Source organism: Mugil cephalus, chromosome 17 (assembly GCF_022458985.1).
Source record: "Mugil cephalus isolate CIBA_MC_2020 chromosome 17, CIBA_Mcephalus_1.1, whole genome shotgun sequence".
NCBI lineage: Eukaryota > Metazoa > Chordata > Actinopteri > Mugiliformes > Mugilidae > Mugil > Mugil cephalus.
The window spans coordinates 3072951-3095368 of NC_061786.1; the positions used below are offsets into that span (position 1 = coordinate 3072951).

At 42.1% G+C, this 22418-nt stretch overlaps 1 protein-coding gene across 5 annotated transcripts in view; it reads left to right on the top strand.

Annotated features, from left to right (window-relative positions):
• The window catches only part of daam2 (dishevelled associated activator of morphogenesis 2), an 88765-nt gene extending 67082 nt beyond the window's left edge, over positions 1 to 21683 (top strand). For 3 of the 5 annotated variants that reach the window (XM_047610464.1, XM_047610466.1, XM_047610465.1), the window contains 15 exons: positions 432 to 490; positions 597 to 781; positions 1141 to 1443; positions 2001 to 2108; positions 3625 to 3654; positions 5509 to 5615; positions 6989 to 7073; positions 7273 to 7379; positions 8282 to 8370; positions 10306 to 10474; positions 10905 to 11012; positions 11253 to 11313; positions 11607 to 11738; positions 17276 to 17446; positions 17555 to 21683. In XM_047610464.1, coding sequence (XP_047466420.1) covers positions 432 to 490; positions 597 to 781; positions 1141 to 1443; positions 2001 to 2108; positions 3625 to 3654; positions 5509 to 5615; positions 6989 to 7073; positions 7273 to 7379; positions 8282 to 8370; positions 10306 to 10474; positions 10905 to 11012; positions 11253 to 11313; positions 11607 to 11738; positions 17276 to 17446; positions 17555 to 17767 — 1927 coding nt within the window. In that variant the 3' untranslated portion in view covers positions 17768 to 21683. The remainder of the gene's footprint in view (positions 1 to 431; positions 491 to 596; positions 782 to 1140; positions 1444 to 2000; positions 2109 to 3624; positions 3655 to 5508; positions 5616 to 6988; positions 7074 to 7272; positions 7380 to 8281; positions 8371 to 10305; positions 10475 to 10904; positions 11013 to 11252; positions 11314 to 11606; positions 11739 to 17275; positions 17447 to 17554) is intronic. The other 2 variants (XM_047610467.1, XM_047610468.1) reach the window with 1 other exon arrangement.
• Positions 21684 to 22418: the final 735 nt, after the last annotated feature.

The following is a 22418-nucleotide window of genomic DNA, read 5'->3' on the forward strand; positions in this document are numbered from 1 at the left end:
CATATTTATAATATTTCTCTTACTAATGGCTCCGCGCAGTTGATGAGTAATCAGGAACAATCCTTTCTCACATCACATGACCTCACATTTATATGAGAACATCAGTTTAACCTTAAGCTGAACCAAGTGCCAGACGTTATAACTCATAACATACTGTACTTGTTTTGGGACTAATGTTTTGCTATGGAGCTTGAAACGGCAAACTGCATTAACCCAGTCAATGCCGGTAATGAATCGGAATCCCCCTTGCAAAAAGAAGTTAAGAATAAACGTAACAGATACATGGGTTTTGAATTCAGTGATAAGATTCCCTCTAAATGTCCTGGCTTTGACTTGGTTGGACTGCAGTCATCCCCTGTATCCCAGCATTCTTTGCAAGACTCTATTGAATGAATTTTGTCTGTGCTCATTTTCATCTGCCTCCTCCACAGGTTGGTCAATGAGAATGAGGTCAAACAGTGGCGAGACCAGGCGGAGAAGTTCAGGAAAGGTATGGCTTGTTTGACCCACTACTCTTTGAAAGAGAAAATGCAATATCAAACCCACCCCCACCTTAGAATCTACATACCTGAAACCTGTTGTATTTTTCACTTTAGATCATGTGGAGCTACTAGCTAAACTAGAGAGGAAAGAACGAGAGTGTGACATCAAGACGCAGGAGAAAGATGACATGATGAAGACTTTAAACAAGATGAAGGACAAGCTGCAGCGCGAGGGAGTGGAGCTGCGCTCAGCCAGGGAGCAAGTGCTGGACCTGTCGTCACGCATCCATGACATAGCTGTGAGTAGTGCTGCTATTTATACTGGGCTATCATATGATGATTATCACGCTGTGCTAAATAGTGATCATCTGTTCTGTGATATGTGCTTTACAGGTTTAGGCATTCGTACATTTTACTAAATAAACAATCACCCAGTTTGTATATTATTTGATGCAATTGTTAATCAAGAGCTTTTCGACCCAGTACCTGAAAACCACCTTACCTTTGACCAACCTAGCTGAGTATAGGATGGTTGGGTATCCATGGTTGGGTAGCAATGTCAAATTATACCATAACCTACCGTGGCTAAGTAATCTCCCCTGTGTATCATTAAAGTCTGTCTAAGTCACTAATTCACTCTCCATTTGTCCTTCAATAGGGCGGTAGTGTTTCTTTCCCGCCTCCCCCTCCGCCTCCTGGCGGCCCTGCGGCACCACCTCCACCGCCTATGATGTGCGGCTTCCCTCCACCCCCACCTCCTCTACCGTTTAGCTGCCCCCCTCCCCCACCGCCTCCTCCTCCACCTGGAGCCCCGCCTCCACCACCAGGTGCTCCTCCCATGTTTGGAGTCCCGCCTCCTCCCATCCCGTCATCATTCAACTCCATGAGCAACATGCGTTCCAAGTCCATCCCTCAGCCTTCTCATCCCCTGAAGTCCTTCAACTGGGCCAAACTAGGAGAGGTAAGTCAACTAGAAATGATTTGTGGAAACATTATAAAAAAAATTTTTTAAAAAATGTGAAAACAAGGTTAAATATGGCTGAACTAGGGTAGAACTGATGGCGTCATATCACTTGCCTGACAAAGCATATTTTCTTTTTCTGGATAGTTTTAATTATTTTACCTGTCATCACTGGAGCAGTGATATGCTGTTAACACCCTACTCTATATGCCCATGGTTTTGTGTTCAGGTTTTGACACTCTTAACTTAATGGTGTCCTGGAGAAGCATCCATCCCTATGATTCCATTGCTGAGGCGTTGAGAGTTTATTATTCAACTTCTGATCTATATTCAGTTTTAGCCATCGCACATGCTGCACCTAAAACAACCATCCTAGCAAGTCTGTCACCACCTCTTTCAACTCGGTTGCAGCTGCACAAGAAAATATTAAGACCTGTGGGATTTTAGTTCACAACGTTTGTTCATTGTTCATTGGTGTGACTATGAAGACTTAGAGGTAGTACCTTAAATGTTAGCGTGTAAATGTTAATCCCACATGTCCCTCTGCCCTGTTTCAGAATGTGATCAATGGCACCATCTGGAATGACATTGATGACCTGAGAGCTTTCAAGATTCTTGACCTCAAGGACATAGAGAAGATGTTTTCAGCGTATCAGAGACAGCAGGTTTGGATTTATTAACGAGTGCATTACAGTATTCCGGAACACATTTGTGTGACAACTGAGTGTGTGTTTAAGTGTTTGCTCTGGAGAGCTTACACTAAATGTTACTCTGTGAGTTGAAGTAAGACACTTTGGCCTTGATTCTTCAACTGTGTGTATTGGTGAAAGTGTGTGTGACTGGTCGAGGGGTGGGATGTTTTAAGGGGACTCTGGAGAGTGCCAAGCGTCTGGCTCCCGGCTAACATGAGCAGCTGCTCATTGCTGAATGCCTTATTGTAGAGATGCCGCAGAGCTCAAACTTTGAACTGGTGTCTGCTGAGCATTTTTGTGAACGGGACTGACTGTGTCTTCTTGGGCTCATGGCGGAAACGTCCGCGCTGCTGAAGTCACGAGGAGTCACGACACAGGAAACTTTTTACCGAAGCTAGCGTACTAAAATAAAGAGACTATTCACTAAATCATGTTGAACCAGGGATGAGCTAATAGGATAATTGCAGCATGTGTGCCTTTGTGGCTATACCATGCAGCACATAGCAATTACTTCCCTCTGCGCTACAAACTAATTGCACACCACTTGTCATGTGATAATATTTGGTGCAATTGCTTGAACTGATATATTGCGCTGCTTACAGGGGTTTAAGTGGAATGTTAATATGCCCTAATTTGTTTCTAGTAATCACCGTATAAAGCAAAGTCTTTAAGGCTCAATGGAGCACCAATGCAAAGACTCTTTTGAGGTATTACCGTTGTTGAATTCCTCTCTAATGTATTTTACAGCCTTGCCAAAAAGGCCTCTGACAGCTAAAAGCACAACGTCTCTTTGCAAGCTTTTATTAAAGAGTAATGGGTCGTTTGAGGTAGTTGCTGACAGAGATTTACTGTGGGTATTTATTTATATGGAGCAGGTTTTTGTTGGCACAGGCCAACGGTTAAATGCAGATCTCTATGGATATAGCCACATAAAAACCCAAGATCTTCCTGGTTTTGACAACTTAGTTCCATTTGGCAGGAGCGCGATTCAATTCAACTGGACAATATTGCAATGTTTATACGTGGCATAGCTGTTTTTTTAAGCTTGCCATTAGTCTTTCTTTCAAAACGGACTTTTGTTTACATTTGCCCTCTGTAGGATTAGTCTCCGCAGTCATTTTTCATGCTTTTTGTTTTCCCATGTCAAGACAGATGTAGATGCAATCATAAGAATACATTATAACAATCCTGACCTCTTTAAGAAGATAAACCCTGAACTAGAAAAGGGTTTAAAAGCTTTTTGTTTTTTGTTTTTTTGATCACCTGTGCAGCACGGAGAGATTTCAGCCTCCATTGTAGCTGTCATGAGCCCCTGATGACTTGGACACCAGAGTGTTATTGTTTTTCTCACTGAAGGCTTCCCAGCTTCAGCTTGTAGTGTGCATAGTTTGCTATAGCCACCACCCTTTTTCTGCTTAAAGTGCTAATCTTTGCATGTTTTCTCAATTTTTTTTGTGTATCTCTCTGCACTCTCCGGCTGCCTGGGCAGGACCTGCTCACTAACCAATCCTTCAAACAGGTGAGTTAAAGATTCTCCTGCTTTTTCACCACACGTTTACCTACCTTCATTGCTCTATCACCTTCTCTTCTGCAGTGCAGTAGGCACACAGAGCAGTTACTTGTACAATGAATGGTTATTTGTCACTGATGCTGGTATATGTTTTGTATGCACCTTAGTCTGGTATTGATTAGTGGAAGCATCTCTAATTATTACTAGGTCAGATATGTACATGCATTGTGAAAATGACTCCATATAGTGGAGAAAAGCAGTTCCCTGTTGGAGATTTAGTGCCTTTCAGCTTGTTGTTTTGGTTTTATGGCCTGCAATATTACTGTCACCGCTCTCATTAACGCCATTTCAAGCTGTTTTTTAGCATAACAGCCTGGTGATTCCACATGTACCTTACGCTTACAAAACCTATAGAGAAAGTTAGCAGCTAGCTGGTGAGCACGGTGAAGCCTTTAGTCGCTGAGAAGACAAATGTTTCTCTCAAAAACCGAACTGGAAGAGGGAAGGCATTTTGTGCATGCATTCATCAGGTGGTCAGAAACATCAAATGAATGTTTCTCCATACTTAAAAACATTTTTCCACCACTGTATAGAATAACAATGTAGATGGATGATTGTCAATTTCCCTTGGTGCAGATTCCAAAAACCCAAATAGAAATGCAGCATTAATCTTGACCGTCACTGCCTTATTTTTCATTATCATCCAATTTTCGTCTCCGTTATTGTGTTGATTACCATGATTGCCCTCATCATCTTTTATTTTAATTGTTATCATTCATCATCATGACCTGAGCAGGAAAAGCCTGAATTTACGTGCAGCCACTTGCATGGTTTTTGTACAACCGTTCAAACACCTGACCACATTTCAATCACGGTCACTTAATAACTGTTAGACAAGATGATGGGGCTACTCTCCAGTTACATTGGGTTGAGTGCACATGCTGTACACAGACTGGCAAAGTTGCTTTGAGCTTCTGGGTCGAGAAGGTTTTGGCAGGTTTAGTGAAAGGGAGTTGTCCCCCTGACCCAGTGCCAACCTCACACCGCTGCCAGACATCATGGGTCAACACGGGCATGGAAAAACGACACTTTCTTTACAAGCCGCATCTGTTTTACATATGTCATACTCGGCAACCCCAAAAAGAACGTTTTCTGGCAAGCGGGAAAGCAGCTCAGGCCATAAATAGAATGCATTTAACATGCAGCCCCTACCACTTTTTCTCAGACATGTATGCTTTCCCCTCGTGGATTTTAATACTATATTTGTGTCAAGCTTTCAAAAACGACTGACTGGCTCAAATCAAGTTTTCAACCATGTTTCCTATTCCTCTGAGAAGTTTATAGGTGTTCCCGCTTGCAACGGTGACTCACCAGAAGATCTCTGTCCTGTTTTCTTGTTGTTTTTTTTTGACATTTGTCTTTGTCTTTGTATTTTTTTTTTTTTTAACAGCTCTTTTTGTTGAGCTGTAAAAAATGTTTTCATTCAACTTCCCAAACCGAGCAAAAGATTTAAAACTAGATGTGCATTCTGGCCTCTATGAACTGATGCAAGACACTTGACATTTGCAGTCGGTAAGGGCAAAAATAGGTCATGTAATTTGACTCCAGCTGAAGTGCTTGGCCCGACTGCAACCTTTTGGTCTGTGCTTGATAGTGGCACTGACTGCAAAATTTGGACTTGGTTCTTAAGGTTTTCTGTTTTAATCTGCTCTAAATGAACACATTGTTTCGCATTCACATTTCCCAGAAGGGCTCACCTCTAAACAAGATAAATATGTTAGGCAGATGTGAGAAGAAGTTGTTTTTACATTGTGTGAGGTTTCAAACATGATCATTTTTTTTTCTGCCTTAATCTGTCTACAGAAGGAGACGGGCTCTATGGATGACATATACGTCAGCACGCGGAAAGTCAAAGAGCTGTCAGTCATCGATGGCAGACGTGCACAGAACTGTGTCATCCTTCTTTCAAAGTAAGGGGATCCAGTGACAAAGGTTACTTATACTACATCACATGCCATTAATTAGCATTTAATTCTAAAGAGAGTGCTCTGAGCGCAGGCAACTGTGAAGTAAATCACAGCCTTTGTATCAGAGGTTAAGGCTGTAACTCTCTGTGGAGCTGTTTGAGGCAAATTACCACTAGTTACAGAAATGTGTTTTTAATGGACACACAAAGACGTCTAACATTGAATTACCATCCATGTATATTTTTTTTGAAAGATCAAACTGAGGCTAAACAAGCATAAAATATACTCCAGGACTGTGTCCGAGATCGCCCCCTCATCCCTACATAGGGCCCTATATAGAGATTACGCCATTTTGTAGTGGTGTCTGAAACTTTAGTAATATAATTCTATGCCCTACATAAGGCACTCAAAATTTCCCATAAAGCATTGCAAAAAGTAGTACTCAACGGGTGGTGGATATCCCATCATGCATTGCGCCTCTAGCAGCGCCACCGCCAGTGGCCGATAGTGACTGGTGGTGAGGCACATTTTGAAGTTTTGTTGCAAAAATGTGAAACTTTTTTTAAACATAATTGAATTTTTTTTATTTCATGAACATCAAGTATTTGTTAACAAAATCATCCTGTTTTAGTAATAGGTCAATATTAATGGGATAACAAGGGGAGCCACATCAAACGATGATACGTGTCTGAAAGCTGTTGGGATTGAGCTCAATCTAAGCTATAGAGAAACCCTATGTAGGGAGTAGGGGTTAGAGAGAGAGTGAGTGATTTTGGGCACAGGGCAGGTGAAGATTTCTCTCAGGAAATGATGTTCACATTTCTGTTATAAACTAGTGTCCTACCAGTCACTGCTTTTTTTCCTAAATTAAATTAAGACATGTGTGTCTGACCCCTCTTCCCAAAGGGCCACTCCCATTTGAGCCTCTGTACATCTGAACCGGAATCAGTTGTCATCATTTAAGATCCACTCAGCAATATGGTTACCATTAGCATGTCTCCCAGCAGGAATGGTCCAAGGCCTCCCCCCAATACAGATCAATAAATAGGCTTCCTGATCTCTTTGTGTGTCTGACAAAACAGCAGCATGGTCCCTGCATTCACTTTCGTGTCAATAGCAAATGACCCTGGGGTACTCCCAAATGGGGACAGAGCGGTCGATAGGACTTCGATGAAGAGACTAACAGTGCTGTTATTGATCACAGCTCAGCACACGTAACACTGATCAGATGCACAGAAAACAGCCGGCAGTGCTCCGGGGTTTGACCGATCGCTATTCAGACTGTTTTTTTTTTTTATTGTGTGTTTGTAATGTGCCAGTTGAATTACATCTACTTATGGGATGTAACTAACAACACACGACTGTTATTTTTTTAGGTTAAAAATGAGCAATGAAGAAATCAGGAGAGCGATATTAGAGATGGATGAGAGAGAAGAGCTAGCCAAAGATATGCTGGAGCAGGTAAGGGTCGATGCTTGATGAATGAATGCTCAGTTACACATGGACACTTATTCAGTTTAATGTAATTTGGTACTGTTATTGTGTAAAATATGTATGTTTTAGAAAAATAAGACTGAAGCATATCACAATGACATTGTAGTTAGATGCTAAACATTCCTGCATTAACATTTGCATCAATGCCGTCTTTGCATCTTTCCAGCTGTTGAAGTTTGTCCCTGAGAAAAGTGACATCGATTTGTTGGAGGAGCACAAACATGAGCTTGACAGGATGGCCCGCGCTGACCGCTTCCTCTTTGAAATGAGCAGGTACACAGGACTACATTATTGTATGACACTGAGGTGAGGTGTTAGGTTCAGCTTGGGCGTTTGGGTTTCTGTTGTCTGCTACAGTTTTCAGCACTGCCAGGGCTGGTAAATGTTAAAGTGACACAGTTGGTAGGAAAGTAGAGCACTCTGATAAACATTTAACGTCGTTGTTACATAAAAGTGTGTGTCTGCATGTTGAAACAGTGGCGACAGGCGTGCAGTCACAGTCTAAAAATATCCAGATTTCTTCTGCACAGTGAAGGCATCAAGCAGTCAACCACAAATGGATCCTTAAATTTTGAAAAGCACAATGTCTTTCTGTTAAGAAAGAATGAGCTTTTGTCGCAGTAAGTGGAGAGGGTGGTGACGAGAACAAGCCTCAGACTCTGGGGTGATTCATCATTTAGCTCAGAAAAGAAGTCATAGCGTCCCTCTGAGGACTGTAGTCCCACCAGGCAGTGGAGACGTTTTAAATATTTTTTTTTTTTTTAACATTTCCTTACTTTTTCAGATTCTGCGCTGTTTGTACAAGATAATTAAGCCTTTTTTTCTGTTTCCTTTAGTGAAATATTACCCTGGCCACTTTCTTTCCTTTTGACCGCATCTCCTTTGGTCTGAGGAATACATCAGGGATTTTCTTGCGATTTAATATCCCCGGTCCCTCTTTGAAAATCCCTCTTGCTCTTTTGGTGAATTTCTGGCAAAGTTTAACATACCCATTTGTTAACGCTCCAGCCTGACGGGAGCATATGGTGTGATAGGGCCAGTGAAAACTGAGAGAGGGAGTTTCGTACAACTGGGGGACTTCGAGCTTTGAACTTTCACTCCCCTGGAGACTAAAGTAACTTACCCTCTTTTCTGCTTTTTCCCTTTGCACCTCCCTTCCCTCCTCTCCCCATCAGAATTGACCACTACCAGCAGAGACTACAGGCTCTGTTCTTTAAGAAGAAGTTCGCAGAGCGTCTAGCTGAAACCAAGCCTAAGGTTGAAGGTAAGGGCAGACACTTTTGAGGTCGCTGAGAGGTGCAAGAATCAGACCTGGACTTTATTTGACTGCTTACTGGAATAATAATATTAAGCTTGTTGTTACTCAGTACCAAAGATGAATACTAATTTCAACTATTACAAGCCTAACCTGGATTAATCCCCTGTGCACTGGAGCTCCATTGTTGTTCCAAAACTATTAAAACCACATCAGTGAGCCACACCGGGTGGCATTTTCCTTTGCTGCCATTAGCTCAAACGCTGCAGTCTATTTTGACTCCACGCGCTCCATCCTGCTGCCGAGTGACGTTTGCTAAAAACAGTGGCCCCGCCGAAAATTGTCTTAATAAAATGAACCTGAATATTTGTGACCTATTTTTGCAGAATGCATTAAAGCGCCAGTGGGCTGGGGGCCACAGTAAGCGCTCCAGACAGGGTGGAGAAGTCAGAAAGCACTGAGAGACAGGCTTGTTGGTTTTGGTCTTTTCACAGGATTTGTTGACGATAATAACAGTAGCTTTTCTCTGGGAGGACTTAGACTGTCTGATCAAAACGGTCTGAAAAAGGATTTGTTTTTAGTAATATACAGACATGGAGCTGAAGATGACATTTCAGAGAACATACTTCTAGTGCATACCACATTCCTATTGAACACAGTTTACAGATAAAAAAAAACAAAAATGTTTTGCACATTAAAAGTGTCATCAGCTTCGACCAGTGCTTTTCACAATCCCTTCTTTGTGTTAAGTTTGCGTGTGTGAGAGAAAGGGGTCGACTGTAGATTTGCCCTATGTGCAGCAGTTATTTTTTTTCTCCAAGGTTACCAGTGCGGCTGTTTTGGAAAGCTGGCCCATGTTGAGAGGACAAAGTGTCTCTTGTAAACTCTGCAGTTTACTTCAAACGCTGAGGGGAAAAGCTTCCAATAATGTCCATAGAGTTGTGTGCATGCACGTGCAGTCACAGGGTGTGTCATGACCGCGCTGTCGTAGGTTCTGTTTGAACCAGCGCAACTTGAAAGACACTGCAGGCTTTTCTGAGCATCACATCACATTCACATTAGTTTTGCCGGAAGGGGGTTTTATTTGCAGTGAGTGCTGATTGAGAGTTTAGTCCCCTGTGTGCTGTAGAATATTTATCAGATAGTCTATTTATTCTAGTCTTCAGGCATACATTACCTGATGCCAGGAACTGGAAGAAAATTGAGCCGAGGCATAATTCTGTGAGTTTGAGTATTGATCCAAACCTCTAGAATCTCTGCCGTTGGATCCAAATACCCCCAGACCGCACTGTTCATCGATGCCCGTAAAGTCCTCTTGCCCTTTTATTAGTCACGTTACTTCGTCATATATTCGAGAAGCAATTGGACCACCCAGCATGTTCCTTTCAGAAGACGGCGCGGTGTGAGCCAGGCCTCTCTTGATCCTGCAGAACACTGTCAAGCAGAGCCAGAAGAATGGTTCCCAAGCTACATCACAGCAGAAGGAACTGTAACGATAACAATATGAATTTTGTTAACGATTTTCACATTCGCAGTGAGGTTTCCTCTGCGGAGAGGGGAATCACCTGCACTTTGCCAGACAAGTCCGTTCCCAGGGGGAAAGCAATGGACAGTGCTGGGTTGTGTTTGGAATATTCCCTTCTTCCCGCCGTGTTATGGATGAATGGCAGGGTGTGATGGGTTTCCCCTTCAAGCTTCCCAGTTGTGGGAAATATTGATCACGCACCATGAAGGATGTTAAAACTGATGAAAAGGATGGGGAATTTTGGGCCACGTACAGATGGGGTTGTGTTTCAGTGGGGATTAAGTAAAGAAGCAGAATGGAAGGGAATAGCGTAAGGCCAAATCCTTATGTAATGTAAAAGGTTATAAAAGTACACTAATATCAATCACTGACAACATGATGACTGCAGCTGCATCTGTCGTTCTCTCTCCATTTTCCAGCCATTCTGAACGCATCCAGGGAGGTGGTCCGGAGCAAGCGTCTGACTCAGGTTCTGGAGGTGGTGCTGGCCTTTGGCAACTTCATGAACAAAGGCCAGAGAGGCAATGCCTACGGATTCAAGGTCTCCAGTCTCAACAAGATTGCTGACACAAAGTCCAGCATAGACAGGTGGGCCAGAGGGGACTGTGGACATCTAATGAACTCTTCTTATACTCATGTAATCTTTGTCACAAAATCTTGTGTCTATGTGTGTCGGACACATATTACAGCTATCTGCTAATGACAAATTCTTGTAAGCTACTGGATTTGCATAGTTTAAGTGAGTAAAATTTTAAAGAGAAATATGGGCTTCCAGTAGATAAAACACACTTAAGTCCCCAACCTTATATAATGATTCCAAGCAGGTTCTTAGCATGCACTGCACTCACAACAGTGACAGAATACAGTATAATACAAACAGGTAGCATGGAGACTGAGGACATTGGATTTGTGTGTGCTATATTTTATGCAGTGCACAAAGAAAAACCTCAATCACCTCAATTGCTATGGCTAAATACCGCTTGACTATGCTTGTATGTCTTCTCTTGTGATTCAACAGGAACATCACCATGTTGCACTACTTGATCATGATCTTTGAGAAGAACTACCCAGACACGCTGCACATCCAGGAGGACCTCGGCACTGTGCCAGAGGCCGCTAAAGTCAAGTGAGTGCCCAACGTCTCACTGTAGGGACGTCTAGAAGGAAAACCTGTTACTTAGGTATTAATGTGTTGTATGATGTAAGGTTAGAGGGAGATTTTAATCATAATGAATATTTTTTCTAAAAAGTCAAAAAAAATGTAAATTACAGCACATATGGTGAGCCCAGAACTTGTAGGCATGTGCATCAGACCACTGTTAACAAAGACTGCCTCTGCATCTGTTGTTGTTTTCTGTCTCTTTAGTTTGGCAGAGTTGGAAAAAGAAGTACACAGTATCAAAAGTGGACTGAAGGCCTTAGAGGCGGTGAGTTGTTTTGCGTCACTCTCCCTGCCATTGGTTCTTCTCCTGTCTGTAATTATGTTTTTGGGCAATCCAGTAAATGACAGCGGGGTGAGGTGTTTAAATGCTGGTAGTGTTCCATACACCGTGACACGGAACGGCAACATGTCATGTTGTCACTGCCGCACGCAGGAACAAGTGCTTAAGTGCAAATACGCAATTCACAGAGAGCCGTGAACGCGACGTACTGTGCAAACTCACCGCCACATCTTTCCTTTTAAAGTCACACAACTTCTGGTCTGTTTTGCCCTCACCAGGAGCTGCACTACCAGCAGAGCCGGACGAGGGAACGCGGGGATAAGTTTGTGGCTGTGATCGGTGACTTCATCACTGTGGCTGGCTTCAGCTTCTCTGAGCTCGAAGACCAGCTGAGTGAAGCCAGGGACAAGGTAGCTAATTGTTTCACCATCCATTCGTACGATGAATAATGCATTAGAGCAGTCATACTGTAAGTGCAAGTTCATATGCCCATGTGGGTGGCTTTAATGTGTCATTGGCAAGTCATCATCACTGCCAAGCCTTCATGTCAGACAGACCGGAGAGCAGCAATGAGCAGAGAGGCAGAAAACTGAAAGGGGAAACCTTTGAACATCCCTCTTAGCTCAGTGAGATGACTTCACCGGAGTCGAGGGAAACCCAACTTTGAAAGATGACCCTGGTCTCCCCCCACGTCTTCCCTTTGTGTTTGTCTCTTTAAGCTAGTTATTTAAAGCCACACTCCTTCTTTTTTACAACTGGAACAAATGGCCATTTGAACCCTGCTGGCTCATGTATTGATGTATGGTAGGAAGTATGGGACCTGAAGATAGGAGTGGGACTGTGGGAATCCCAAAGAATGTCAGCATTAAAGATTTATGCTAAAATATTATTTAATTTGCAGGCCTTCAGTGTTCTGTTGCACACTTTGCATCCTGATTCTGACACATTGAACACTTTAAATCTTTACACAGATATCATGTCGTACTAGGCTTTACTGGGAAGATTATCTTTTTCCAAAATACCTGAGAAAAGTATGCCCAAAGATCCAGCTTGCTTTAATTCTCTGCAGTTTCAACAGATTGTAGGAGAGAAACAAAGGAGGAAGGACCCTTGGGTTTTAAGTTGAGCCTCCCTTTTGCTTAATTGTCTGTTCAAGGAGGAGGTTTGGTTAAAAAAAAAAAAAAATCGTAGGGAAAATTCTCCAGCTGGGATGTCAAAAGGAAAAGAACGGGAGAAACAGGGCACCGGTTACTGCTGTGAAACAAAAGAGCCTGTGTTCACCGGGCCAGACTCCGAACACACACGTGTGTCTGTGTGGTCGCTGAGCGGTGAGTCTGACACACTGACTCAGTGCTTGTCGAGGCTCTGTGACTCTCTGTTAGGTTTCCAGTGGGATACCAATATGGAAGTGTGGGTGTGCATTTCATCTTTAAGAAGGCAGAGGATGACTGAACAGAGAGAGCCGTCTACTGAAGCTTACAAAGCTCCATGGCAACAAGTGTGTGTGTGTATGTGTGTGTGTGTTTGCAAGAGAGATGTACACGTGCTTAGTAGACACTTTTTACATACATTACAAAGGATTACAGCTGCCGGGGGGCACGCGGGTTATTAGGACAGGGGTTTCCAGAGAAGAGAAGGGATTTTCCTCTTATCCAGAGAGACTGCCCCACGCATCCACACACCCACACGGCAATATGTTCAGAAAACAGAAAAAAAGGCTGCTTCATGGTTCTCATTTGCTGCAATTCTCTGTTGTATGGAAAATATTAAGATGAAAAGAGTTATGAGCACCGGTGGTGAATGTTGCCTAAGAGTCCAGGTTCAGACACTAATGTGATATAGGAGATTCAGCAGATGGGTTGGAATGTTAAAAACTGCACCTATGTGTGTCATCAATCTGCCTTCATCAGGAAGCGCTTCAAGTCGTACTTCTGTTATTTATGCAGACAGACCAGCGTCTCTAGCCCAGTTGTTTCAAACTTAGTTTGCTTGAACTTGTGGTTAACTAGTTTCTAAAGCTTCCTGCATTGTAGGTGATTTCTTGAATGTGTCGCATCACTTTATAAGCAGTCATTATCGAAGGTTATTAGTTTTAGAACAGTATGAGAATCACAGCATGGGTCTTGTTTTTGTGGTATTATCATTATTATTGTTATATAGTTGTAAGTGCAGATTCAGTTTTAAAAGTGTGAATGAATTGAACACACATGATGGCGATGGATGAGGTGGCACACATGAGCTCAATTGCGTTTTCAGCTTTCACTTATCACACCGTCACCCTAATATTCCCACAACAGCACACTGGCACACTTTAATGAGAACAGAGATGTGCTTAAGCATCAAAAGAAATCATTTCTGTTTTACTTCAAAAACAGACAAGGTAAATGTAAATGACATCATTTATGCCACTAGTAATGTCGGCATACTGTTACTGGTGCAGTTTACAGTTCGGGTTATGAAGAAAGAATAGTGTTAATTTTGCAAGTGCTGTGTAATAGGCTGACATTTTGATGTGATGTCTGGACCAACCTGTGGTCCTCTACCTTATGTTACACGGTGCACAGTTGAGCATGTCCTCCTGAAAAGCTGAAACTTCCATTGCAGCCATTGTCACAATACACAGAAATTATTTTAACAAATAATAATAATTACTCTGTGACACACTACAGTATGCAGCAGCACAGATCCTCACGTGTTCATCTAGTAGATCACTGTGGCCGCTTCTTTGTCTTTCCTTTACTCTCTGCATTATTTTTCAATCAGCTGTCACAAAAATCACAAAAATATCCATTTTGTACCGTTTTGTAGATGCATATTGGATTAAAGACAGCATTATGAGCAAGGCTCAGTGAAAAAACACATTGCATTTGTGTAAAAGATAACTAATACTGTGTGTGACCATTGCGTCACCTCATTCAGTGACTAAATGCAAATATTTAAGAAAAAAGATAAAATTAATCGATTATATTAGGGTTTTCATCAAAAAAACAAACAAAAAAAGGAAATATGCATGCACACATCACTTTTATTTCAGTTTGGAGCCATGAATGTTGTGAATGTGTAAATGTTTATTACAATTTGTCCAATAAATAGTGAGATGTTTCACCAACCAAATGGCCAACTCAGTGTCTGATAGGGTGCGGTAGTCTTTCAATCATTCAGTTGACCATAGTGCCAGTGTGAGTAAAGATTTGTTGGTGTATAGGGCATAGGTGTAATCTAAAATATACAGGAGCCCTGATCAGTTTCATTTCCAGGCCAGATTTGGGGTTTTGAGCCTGACTGTGTGATTATTTATGAAATGGAGTGAAAACTACAGAAGCATCGAACCAAAAGTCTGCAGGAAACGATATTTAGTTCATGATTTTCTAGCTGAACACCAATATCAGGTTCTTATTTCCCCCAAGTTACAATGAACATACCCCCAGCTGTATGCATGTGTCAACACTTACTGCACCATCACTCAAATGTGTTCTTCTCGTGCTTACATTAATAGATACTTGCCTGTATGTTGTTGTGTGTATTTATTGGAGGGGCATCCCAGAGTGATAACTGTGGGCCTACTGTGAAACACAGTTCATTTCCTCAGGTCTTTCCTTGTATTCGTGTTTGCAGACAGATAAAAATAGGACATTCCTTTATTCCTTTACAAGTTTGTCTCGTTGTGGATAGAAAATTAAGGGTATGTTATAAATCCACTCATCAGTTCCTGTTAGTATATTTGCATACGACATTCCCATGTGCAGAGTATTTGTGACACCTCTGAATAATTTGTAATATTTTGAGAAATTTAAATCTAAGGGTGTAAAAAGTCCCAACTTGCTGATTAAAACAAGATGTATAAATAAAAATATAGATAAAATTTGAGGTGCAACAGTAAAGGTACGTTAAGTGCTCAAGAAAAGCTGAATTTCTCTGTGTCCGTGTGAGATCAGCTAAATCTGCGTGACCTCATACTCTCCGTGTTATTGTGTGTGAGTGTGTCTGTGTGTGTTTACTCATTTAGCACGGACCCGGGGGGACGAGAGGAAACCGATTTGACCAGACACGTAATTACTAGGAGGGAGAGGGATAATGTTGGGGTTGCCATGGAGACCGGTACCATAATGACAGGATGGTTTTGCATCCTCAGAAAATAGCGGGCCCCAACTCGGTTTTATCACAACAGTAGGACCACATACAGTATAGTCTCATGTCTTTTTGTTACTCTACTTCAAACTAAAATAGAAGACCATTGTACAAGTCAGTAGAGACCTCTGCTCACTATTGTGACACTGGCAATAATGTCATTCATGAATAGTTGGTAATAACTCCACCTCGAGCAGATTAATAACCATAATGCATAACAGACATTATTGCGGCGCATAAAATAATGGCTTGAGGACACGCCTGTCAGAGTGGGATGTAGAGTCTTTGCAGCCTGCTACTGTCCTAAGTCTACACGCTGGCATCACTGGGACTGTGATGTGACGTTACTGAAGCTACAGAAAAGGCTTCACGACGGATGTAGAACAAAAGAAGGAGGATTCAGGTACCTGTTTGCACTGATGAGTTTTTACTTAGATGCTTACGTTAAATATCAATCCAGTCCACTTAATAGTGTGATTGCAGCACCTTTACTTGTGAATATGTATTTTCACCATGCTGTACTTCTACTTAAAGCAGCCTTAATAGTTTCACAGTGATCGCTGTTTGTCCCAGTGATGAACATACAGAAGATGATTGATGATTGATCAAGTCTGCAGTAAGCCTCAACTCAGCAGAGCTTTTATCTTCTTTAGTGGAGCTAATTATTTTGGTTCCACATTTATCCTCGATCTTTCCGGCTGAAGTAGGGACCTATTTTCAGAAACAAAACTCTGGTACCGTTGCTGCACACTGTGACTACCCCCAAACAACAACAACATAAATAACTAACTGGTGGACAAAATAGCGACCTAAACAGGGTTAAAAAGACAATGTTAGGTTAAAGCGTGCTGGAACACACTTGAGTTTAGTCAATACCATGTCAGCATTTTCAATTCAGTTTAATCTATATAGTGTGAATAACAGTACAAATTGTCTCAAGACACTTTACAAAATCTGTCCTGAATCCTCCAGAGCAGCCTGAGGGTGATAAGAAAAAAACTTCCTTTTAACAGGAAGAAACCTTGAGCAGAACCCAGCTCATATGGAGGGATCCATCTGCTGAAGGCCAGCCGGGAGAACCAGACAAAAGAGAGAAGAGAACAGCAGGGGAAACAAGATGAACATACTTCTGTCATAGATACATACAACTGACTAAAGCAAACACGTAGAATCTGATGATGATACAGATGCAAGATATAGCTGATGATGTCACATGATAGTTTGAGAATATAAGAGGTAGACAGGTTGGAGCATCCTCTAATATGTATACTTTCACTTGTAAACGCTTCAAACAGACGGCCCTCTAAGTGTGTTTTTACACTGTCGTATTGTTATTTTAACTTGAGCAAAGGAGCCGAGCGACGCCGATATTGAAGTGGAGCTGATATCGTATCATGTTATATTTAGGGACACCGTCTGGTGTCCGTCCAGAATCTGCGCATGCTTTCTGTATACCGCATTACAAAGCTGAGTGAGTAGGAGTGTAAAGTAGGTTTGGCTGGAGGCATCGTCCTGGCGCAGAGCACTGAACAGCTTGAGCAGTACAGTGTGGACATACGCTGGTCAGCTCATGCAGTCTTTCTCCTCCCCTGTGTGTGCGTGTGTGTTCCTGTACTTCACAGAGCATACCAATGCTTACCAGTAGAGGAATTGCAAGCATGCACACGTCCCTTTTATTACATTTGTAATAAGATGATTCATTTTAATGAGATTATAAGGTTACGTCCACACTACAGTTATGTATCTTTATTGCGCAATGGCTATGTGCACACCCACTTGTCAGTCCCCAAAATCTAAAAATTGGACATGTTCTTTGCAGTTTGCCAAATCCCTGAAGTACTTTGGGGAGGAAGAAGGCAGGATGCAACCTGACGAGTTCTTCGGGATCTTCGACACGTTCTTGCAGTCGTTCAGCGAAGCACGACAGGACCTAGAGAATATGCAGCGACGCAAGGATGAGGAGGAGAGGAGGGCACGGATGGAGGCCATGGTGAGACACGCCATTAGGGGACAATCTTGGGATGTCTATGTGGGTTTGTGTTAAATTGACATCCTAAATGTGTCTTTATGATAACCCCCTTCTTCTCTCCTTCTCCAGCTCAAGGAGCAGAGGGAGCGGGAACGGAGGTCCAAGAAGAGTGGAGCCTCAGATGAGGTTGGCGGGGAGTTTGACGACCTGGTCTCTGCGCTGCGCTCTGGGGAGGTCTTCGATAAGGACCTGAACAAGTTCAAGCGCAACCGCAAGCGCTCTGTCAACCAGCTGGTGGAGGGTGGTGGTCGCGAAAGAGCCGTCACCAAGGTCAACTACTAGGATGGGAGAAGGAAGTTAAAAAACAAAACAAAAAGAAAGAAAGACCCTACACACCTAAATTCTGCCATGCCGTAGATCTCTTTACACCTTTAGTCCTGGAGCAGTGACTGTTGACGCTGGGGAGGATGTAAATAACGGCTGGGCTGGACATGTACTTATATGTGTGAACCGCTCTGCTGTCTTGAAGAAGCAGCCCTCTCCTCTAATTGGTCTTGTAAAGCTATTTTCAACCTGTTTATCCTGGATGTTGAATGATCTCCTGAGCTGGATGATGGACGGATAGGTGGGTGGACACACCACTGTGACACATTATCCTACGTCATTTGACCATATCCTTTTAACACTGTGCTCAAGGTTCTCACCCCACAGTTTCACTTTCGCTGTCATTCCCTCTCCAACCTTTTACTGTTCCACTGTAACCTCCTTGGTGCTGGGGAAGTCCACATCCCTTCCCTATCTGGTTCTAAAACACAAGACTCTGGGATCAGCCAGTCACACTGTATATAGATGTGATGCCAAGAGAACGGATATGGAAACATACTAAGAAGTATCTCCAGACAGATTATAAAACTTAAAAGAAAACACACACAAAAAAAGAAATTGGAGGAACTAAGCCATAGGTGTTCCCAGAAGAAGAGGTTCCTCAGCCGCAGAATGGACAGATGCTCCTAAACTAGTACTTTCTGAAAGCACTCTAGGATTCTGTAAGAGTGCGGAAGAACACACGATGGGCGGTTGTCGCTTCAGAAGAGAAGATTCAAAGCAAGTTTCTCCAACGGCTCACATCATTCCCAAGGAAGGCGTACATTCAGCGGACTTGGCGGGTTTTTACATGAGACGAGCGGCTCTTCTCAAGGCAAGAACAACTCCTCGGCTTGATCCACCCGACAAAACGATGACTGTGCCACGTGGGTTAAGCCTCAACTACACTCTGAGACGGTGTCTACATTGCTCTGGCATTAAGCAGTGCCAAAGCAAAGAGAAAACACGTGTAAATGTATTAATACAAAACATACTGCAATTAGGCGTTGATATATATTTATATTTAGATGCAGACAAGCTAATTGCAAAGATGTAGAGGTTTTTTATGTTTTGGCATTTTGGGATTTTGTACACACAATGCATTATTTGTTGTTGTTGCAAGTTCACATTGCTGTTGAAGTGAATTTCTATACATTTTGCGCTTTATGTAAAAGAGATAACTGCTTGTCCTTTTCACACCTGTACGGCTTGTTTGCACTGTAGCTATTCTGACAAACTTTACACTCAAAAGTCTACAAGCCAGCTACGATGTTCTCTTTCTCCCAGATGAACTTTATCTATAACAAAGATAAAAACAATGGGGTTCCTGCAGCTTCGCTGCTTGGACCCCCAATGAAGGAAGGCCAATTTAAAGTTCAAGGCACAATCTGCAGTTAGTTTACAATGCTCTCCCTGCTCTGCTGTCAGTCTGTTTCATCACAGCGTCACCTGGAATCAGACTCATCATACTACATCTCACGTTTTTTTTGGGTACAACATGGCACTTAAAGGGAGTAGACATGCCACTTGGTAGAAGCTTTGAGGTTCCTTACTGGCCCTCATTTAAAGGAGGTGCTCACCTCACCCCGAGCAACCGGTCACCAAACGAGTGTCGGACCCAGACACCCGAAGCCAACCTCATTTTTAAATGCATTTCCAAAAAACGTAGCAGTGGGTGCACCAGAGGCTGTGTTTTAGTGCAGGGGTCACCCCGGTTAACATTTAGATCCATTTCTAAAAGTGCAGTGGCTGTTTACAGGATGTTGTCCTACAGACGGGCTCAGAGTCTCAAGTGGAGGCTTCACCGTGAAAAGAGTCACTCACAGTCTCTGCTTATGGTTCTATTCCATTCCATCAGTCACCAAATGAAAGGAAGAATCAATATGAACAGCATATAATTTTCTAAACAGAATCATCCAGTAAGGTTTAAATGACTCCTTCCATTCACATATAGTACATGGTACACTAAAGGGCCATATGTGAGGTTTCCAGGGTTGCACAAAGATCACACTAAAAAATTCTTTTGTTAACAAATCTATGTAGAATCAGAAGATGGGGCTCTTTCTCTCTTTCCCTTAACAAACCCATCAATTAACACCTGTTGCTGTAGCTATTATTGTGGCCCTATGAATGAATATTCCAGCGTGTCCATACTCCTTCACTTTCTAGCTTTTCTTCCTCATCTATAAATGTTAACCTTTAAGTGCCTCTGATCCTGTTTTCACAGTTACTGTTCCTGTTACAGTGTTTTAGAGTTTGTGACGTTCCAAAACGTGAGTATTTACAGTACGTGCTAGTAAAATGGCATTTGGGATCAGGCTAACTGGCGCCATCTTGTGGCTTGAGATGATGCACTTCACTTTGTGTTCACTACTAGTTGAAAGCAGTGTTGACGTGATCTGGCCCTTGACTCTACAAACTGGACTCCACTCTGTGTATTTATGTCTGATGTGGGTGGCATGTCATCAGGGAGGTTTAGTCTCTCCATCCGTATATGTAATCTGTGCTCAGTTGAACCCACTCCTTTCCCCCATAGCTTTAATTCATCGACAGACCTTTCAGAATGACACCTCGGTCTACCAGGATTTATACCTTCCTTAGTTCCTAAAAGGGAGAAAAGCAGAGCATCATGCAGCTCCCACAGCCCCACTCTTGGACACTACGGATTAAATCGAAAACCAAATTTTGAAAATGACAAAGGAGGAAATGACATATGATTGCCTATTTCTAAACCAGCATTTCATGTATATGTGAGCTACTCTATTTTCTAACATCTACTCCTTTGTCTTTCAAGTTAATCAGTGTCCAGACTTCAGCAGACCCTTTAAACTCTTCATTCAGAGCTTTAACCATATTGTAGTGCAGACTATTTACTGAGGGGTATTGTGACATTGTCAGTATTAATACATGTCTGTGTTGTTACATGTTTGGATGTTTATTTGGCCATTGACTGGCTGATTTTTGGAGTGTAAAGATGGAAATCAGACGAAAGAAATTAGTAGCTTGTTCAATGCACTTTTACGATGGGACATTTCCATTTGCGGCACCATTTTGAGGGCTTGGGTCCCTCCAGACATGAGAGGGGTGCAACAGAAGCGGTGCAAAAAAAAGAAAAAAAAAACTGGTGTGTAGAGGAAAGAAAGAAGAAGGGCAAGTGAGATTAGGGACTCCGGCTGGGCCGCTGGAAACAAATCAAGGTTGAGTCAGAAGGTTGAATGGCAGAGATGGGAGTTGGAAGATTTTTGGGTGGGTGGGGGGCGGGGGGAGTTCTTTCTGTCTCCACCACATTTCTGTCATTACATGCACATGCTGTTGACCTGCATGCCCAAAGAAGGGTGCACAAAGTGTGATGTGTTGACTTTTAACAGAAAATTGCTTGCAAAATGGAACACACACCACAGTTTGTACTGCCTGAGAGAAAGAAAAAAAAAAGTTGCACCCATTCTTCGAGGTTGTATAGTTGTGAGGAGTCAGTATTTTTATGGTTGGAAAAAAAAAGTATCCTCCGCTGAAAGATGTACAGTTGGAAAAAAAAAAAAAAGACGCGTTTTGTACACCGTTCTTGATGTTTGAGATAAGATTAAAAAACGGATTAACACATTGAGGAATGTTCCATTTTCCTGTAAATTGTACCTCTATTTATTTGCCTTATTTAGTTTGCTATATTTTGTATGTACACACAGCATTACAACAAAATGTTATATTAAAAATATGAATAATAAAATAAAACTGTGGTCCGTGTATGATGGATAGTTCTGAGACTTGTATAAGAATGAGAATTGTTTTGTTTGTTTGTTTGTTGTTTTTTTTTTTTCATTTCTATAATTTTATTTTTGTTTTGTATTTTCTCTCACCCTGTGTCTTTTGTAGGGTTACAATAAAATTTTGTCCCTTACAAGTGATTGTTTATTTCTTCACTTTCGCTTTGTTGAGGTGATTGTCTGGGTAAATGGGCCGAGAGGAAAATCAATGGTGTGAGCGTCCTCTTAATGCATGGCTTCATTCTAAATGTCAATAATAGCTTTTATGATCTAAATACTCCTGGATCTTGTTGACTCCTTGGCCACTGCTTCTCTTCTTTATTTCTTTTATTCCAATCAACAGTTTATTGTTTTCAAATGTTGTAAGAAAATACAGATTATATTATGTTCGTTTATCTGAATTCGATAGCATGATCAATCCTCAAATAATAAACCTAGATAATAAGTGAGCAACACTACCAACACTACAAGATAGTGTTTTTCTATTTAGAAGACACAAGTTCTTTACTTAATTCCAGCTACTGGTCAATGGTAGAAATATTAATGGCAGGAAGCAAGGTGTGCAGTGGTTAGAAGTGTAGCTTCACAGTGAGAAGGGCGTGAGTTTGAACCTGCTGGTTGGCTGGAACCTTTCTGTCCAGAGTTTCCATGTTCTCCCTATGCCTGTCTGGGCTTTCTCCATGTGGTCCAGTCCAAAGTCACCCATGCTGGTTGAGTTGGTGATCAGCCATAGGTGTGTTAGCCCTGTGATGGACTGGCCACCTGTGCAGAGTGCACCCTGCAATTTCACCTCCTATAAGCTCCAGTCCCTCTATGGCCCTCGTAAGGATAAGTACTATTACATATTAAATACATAATGTACTGGAATT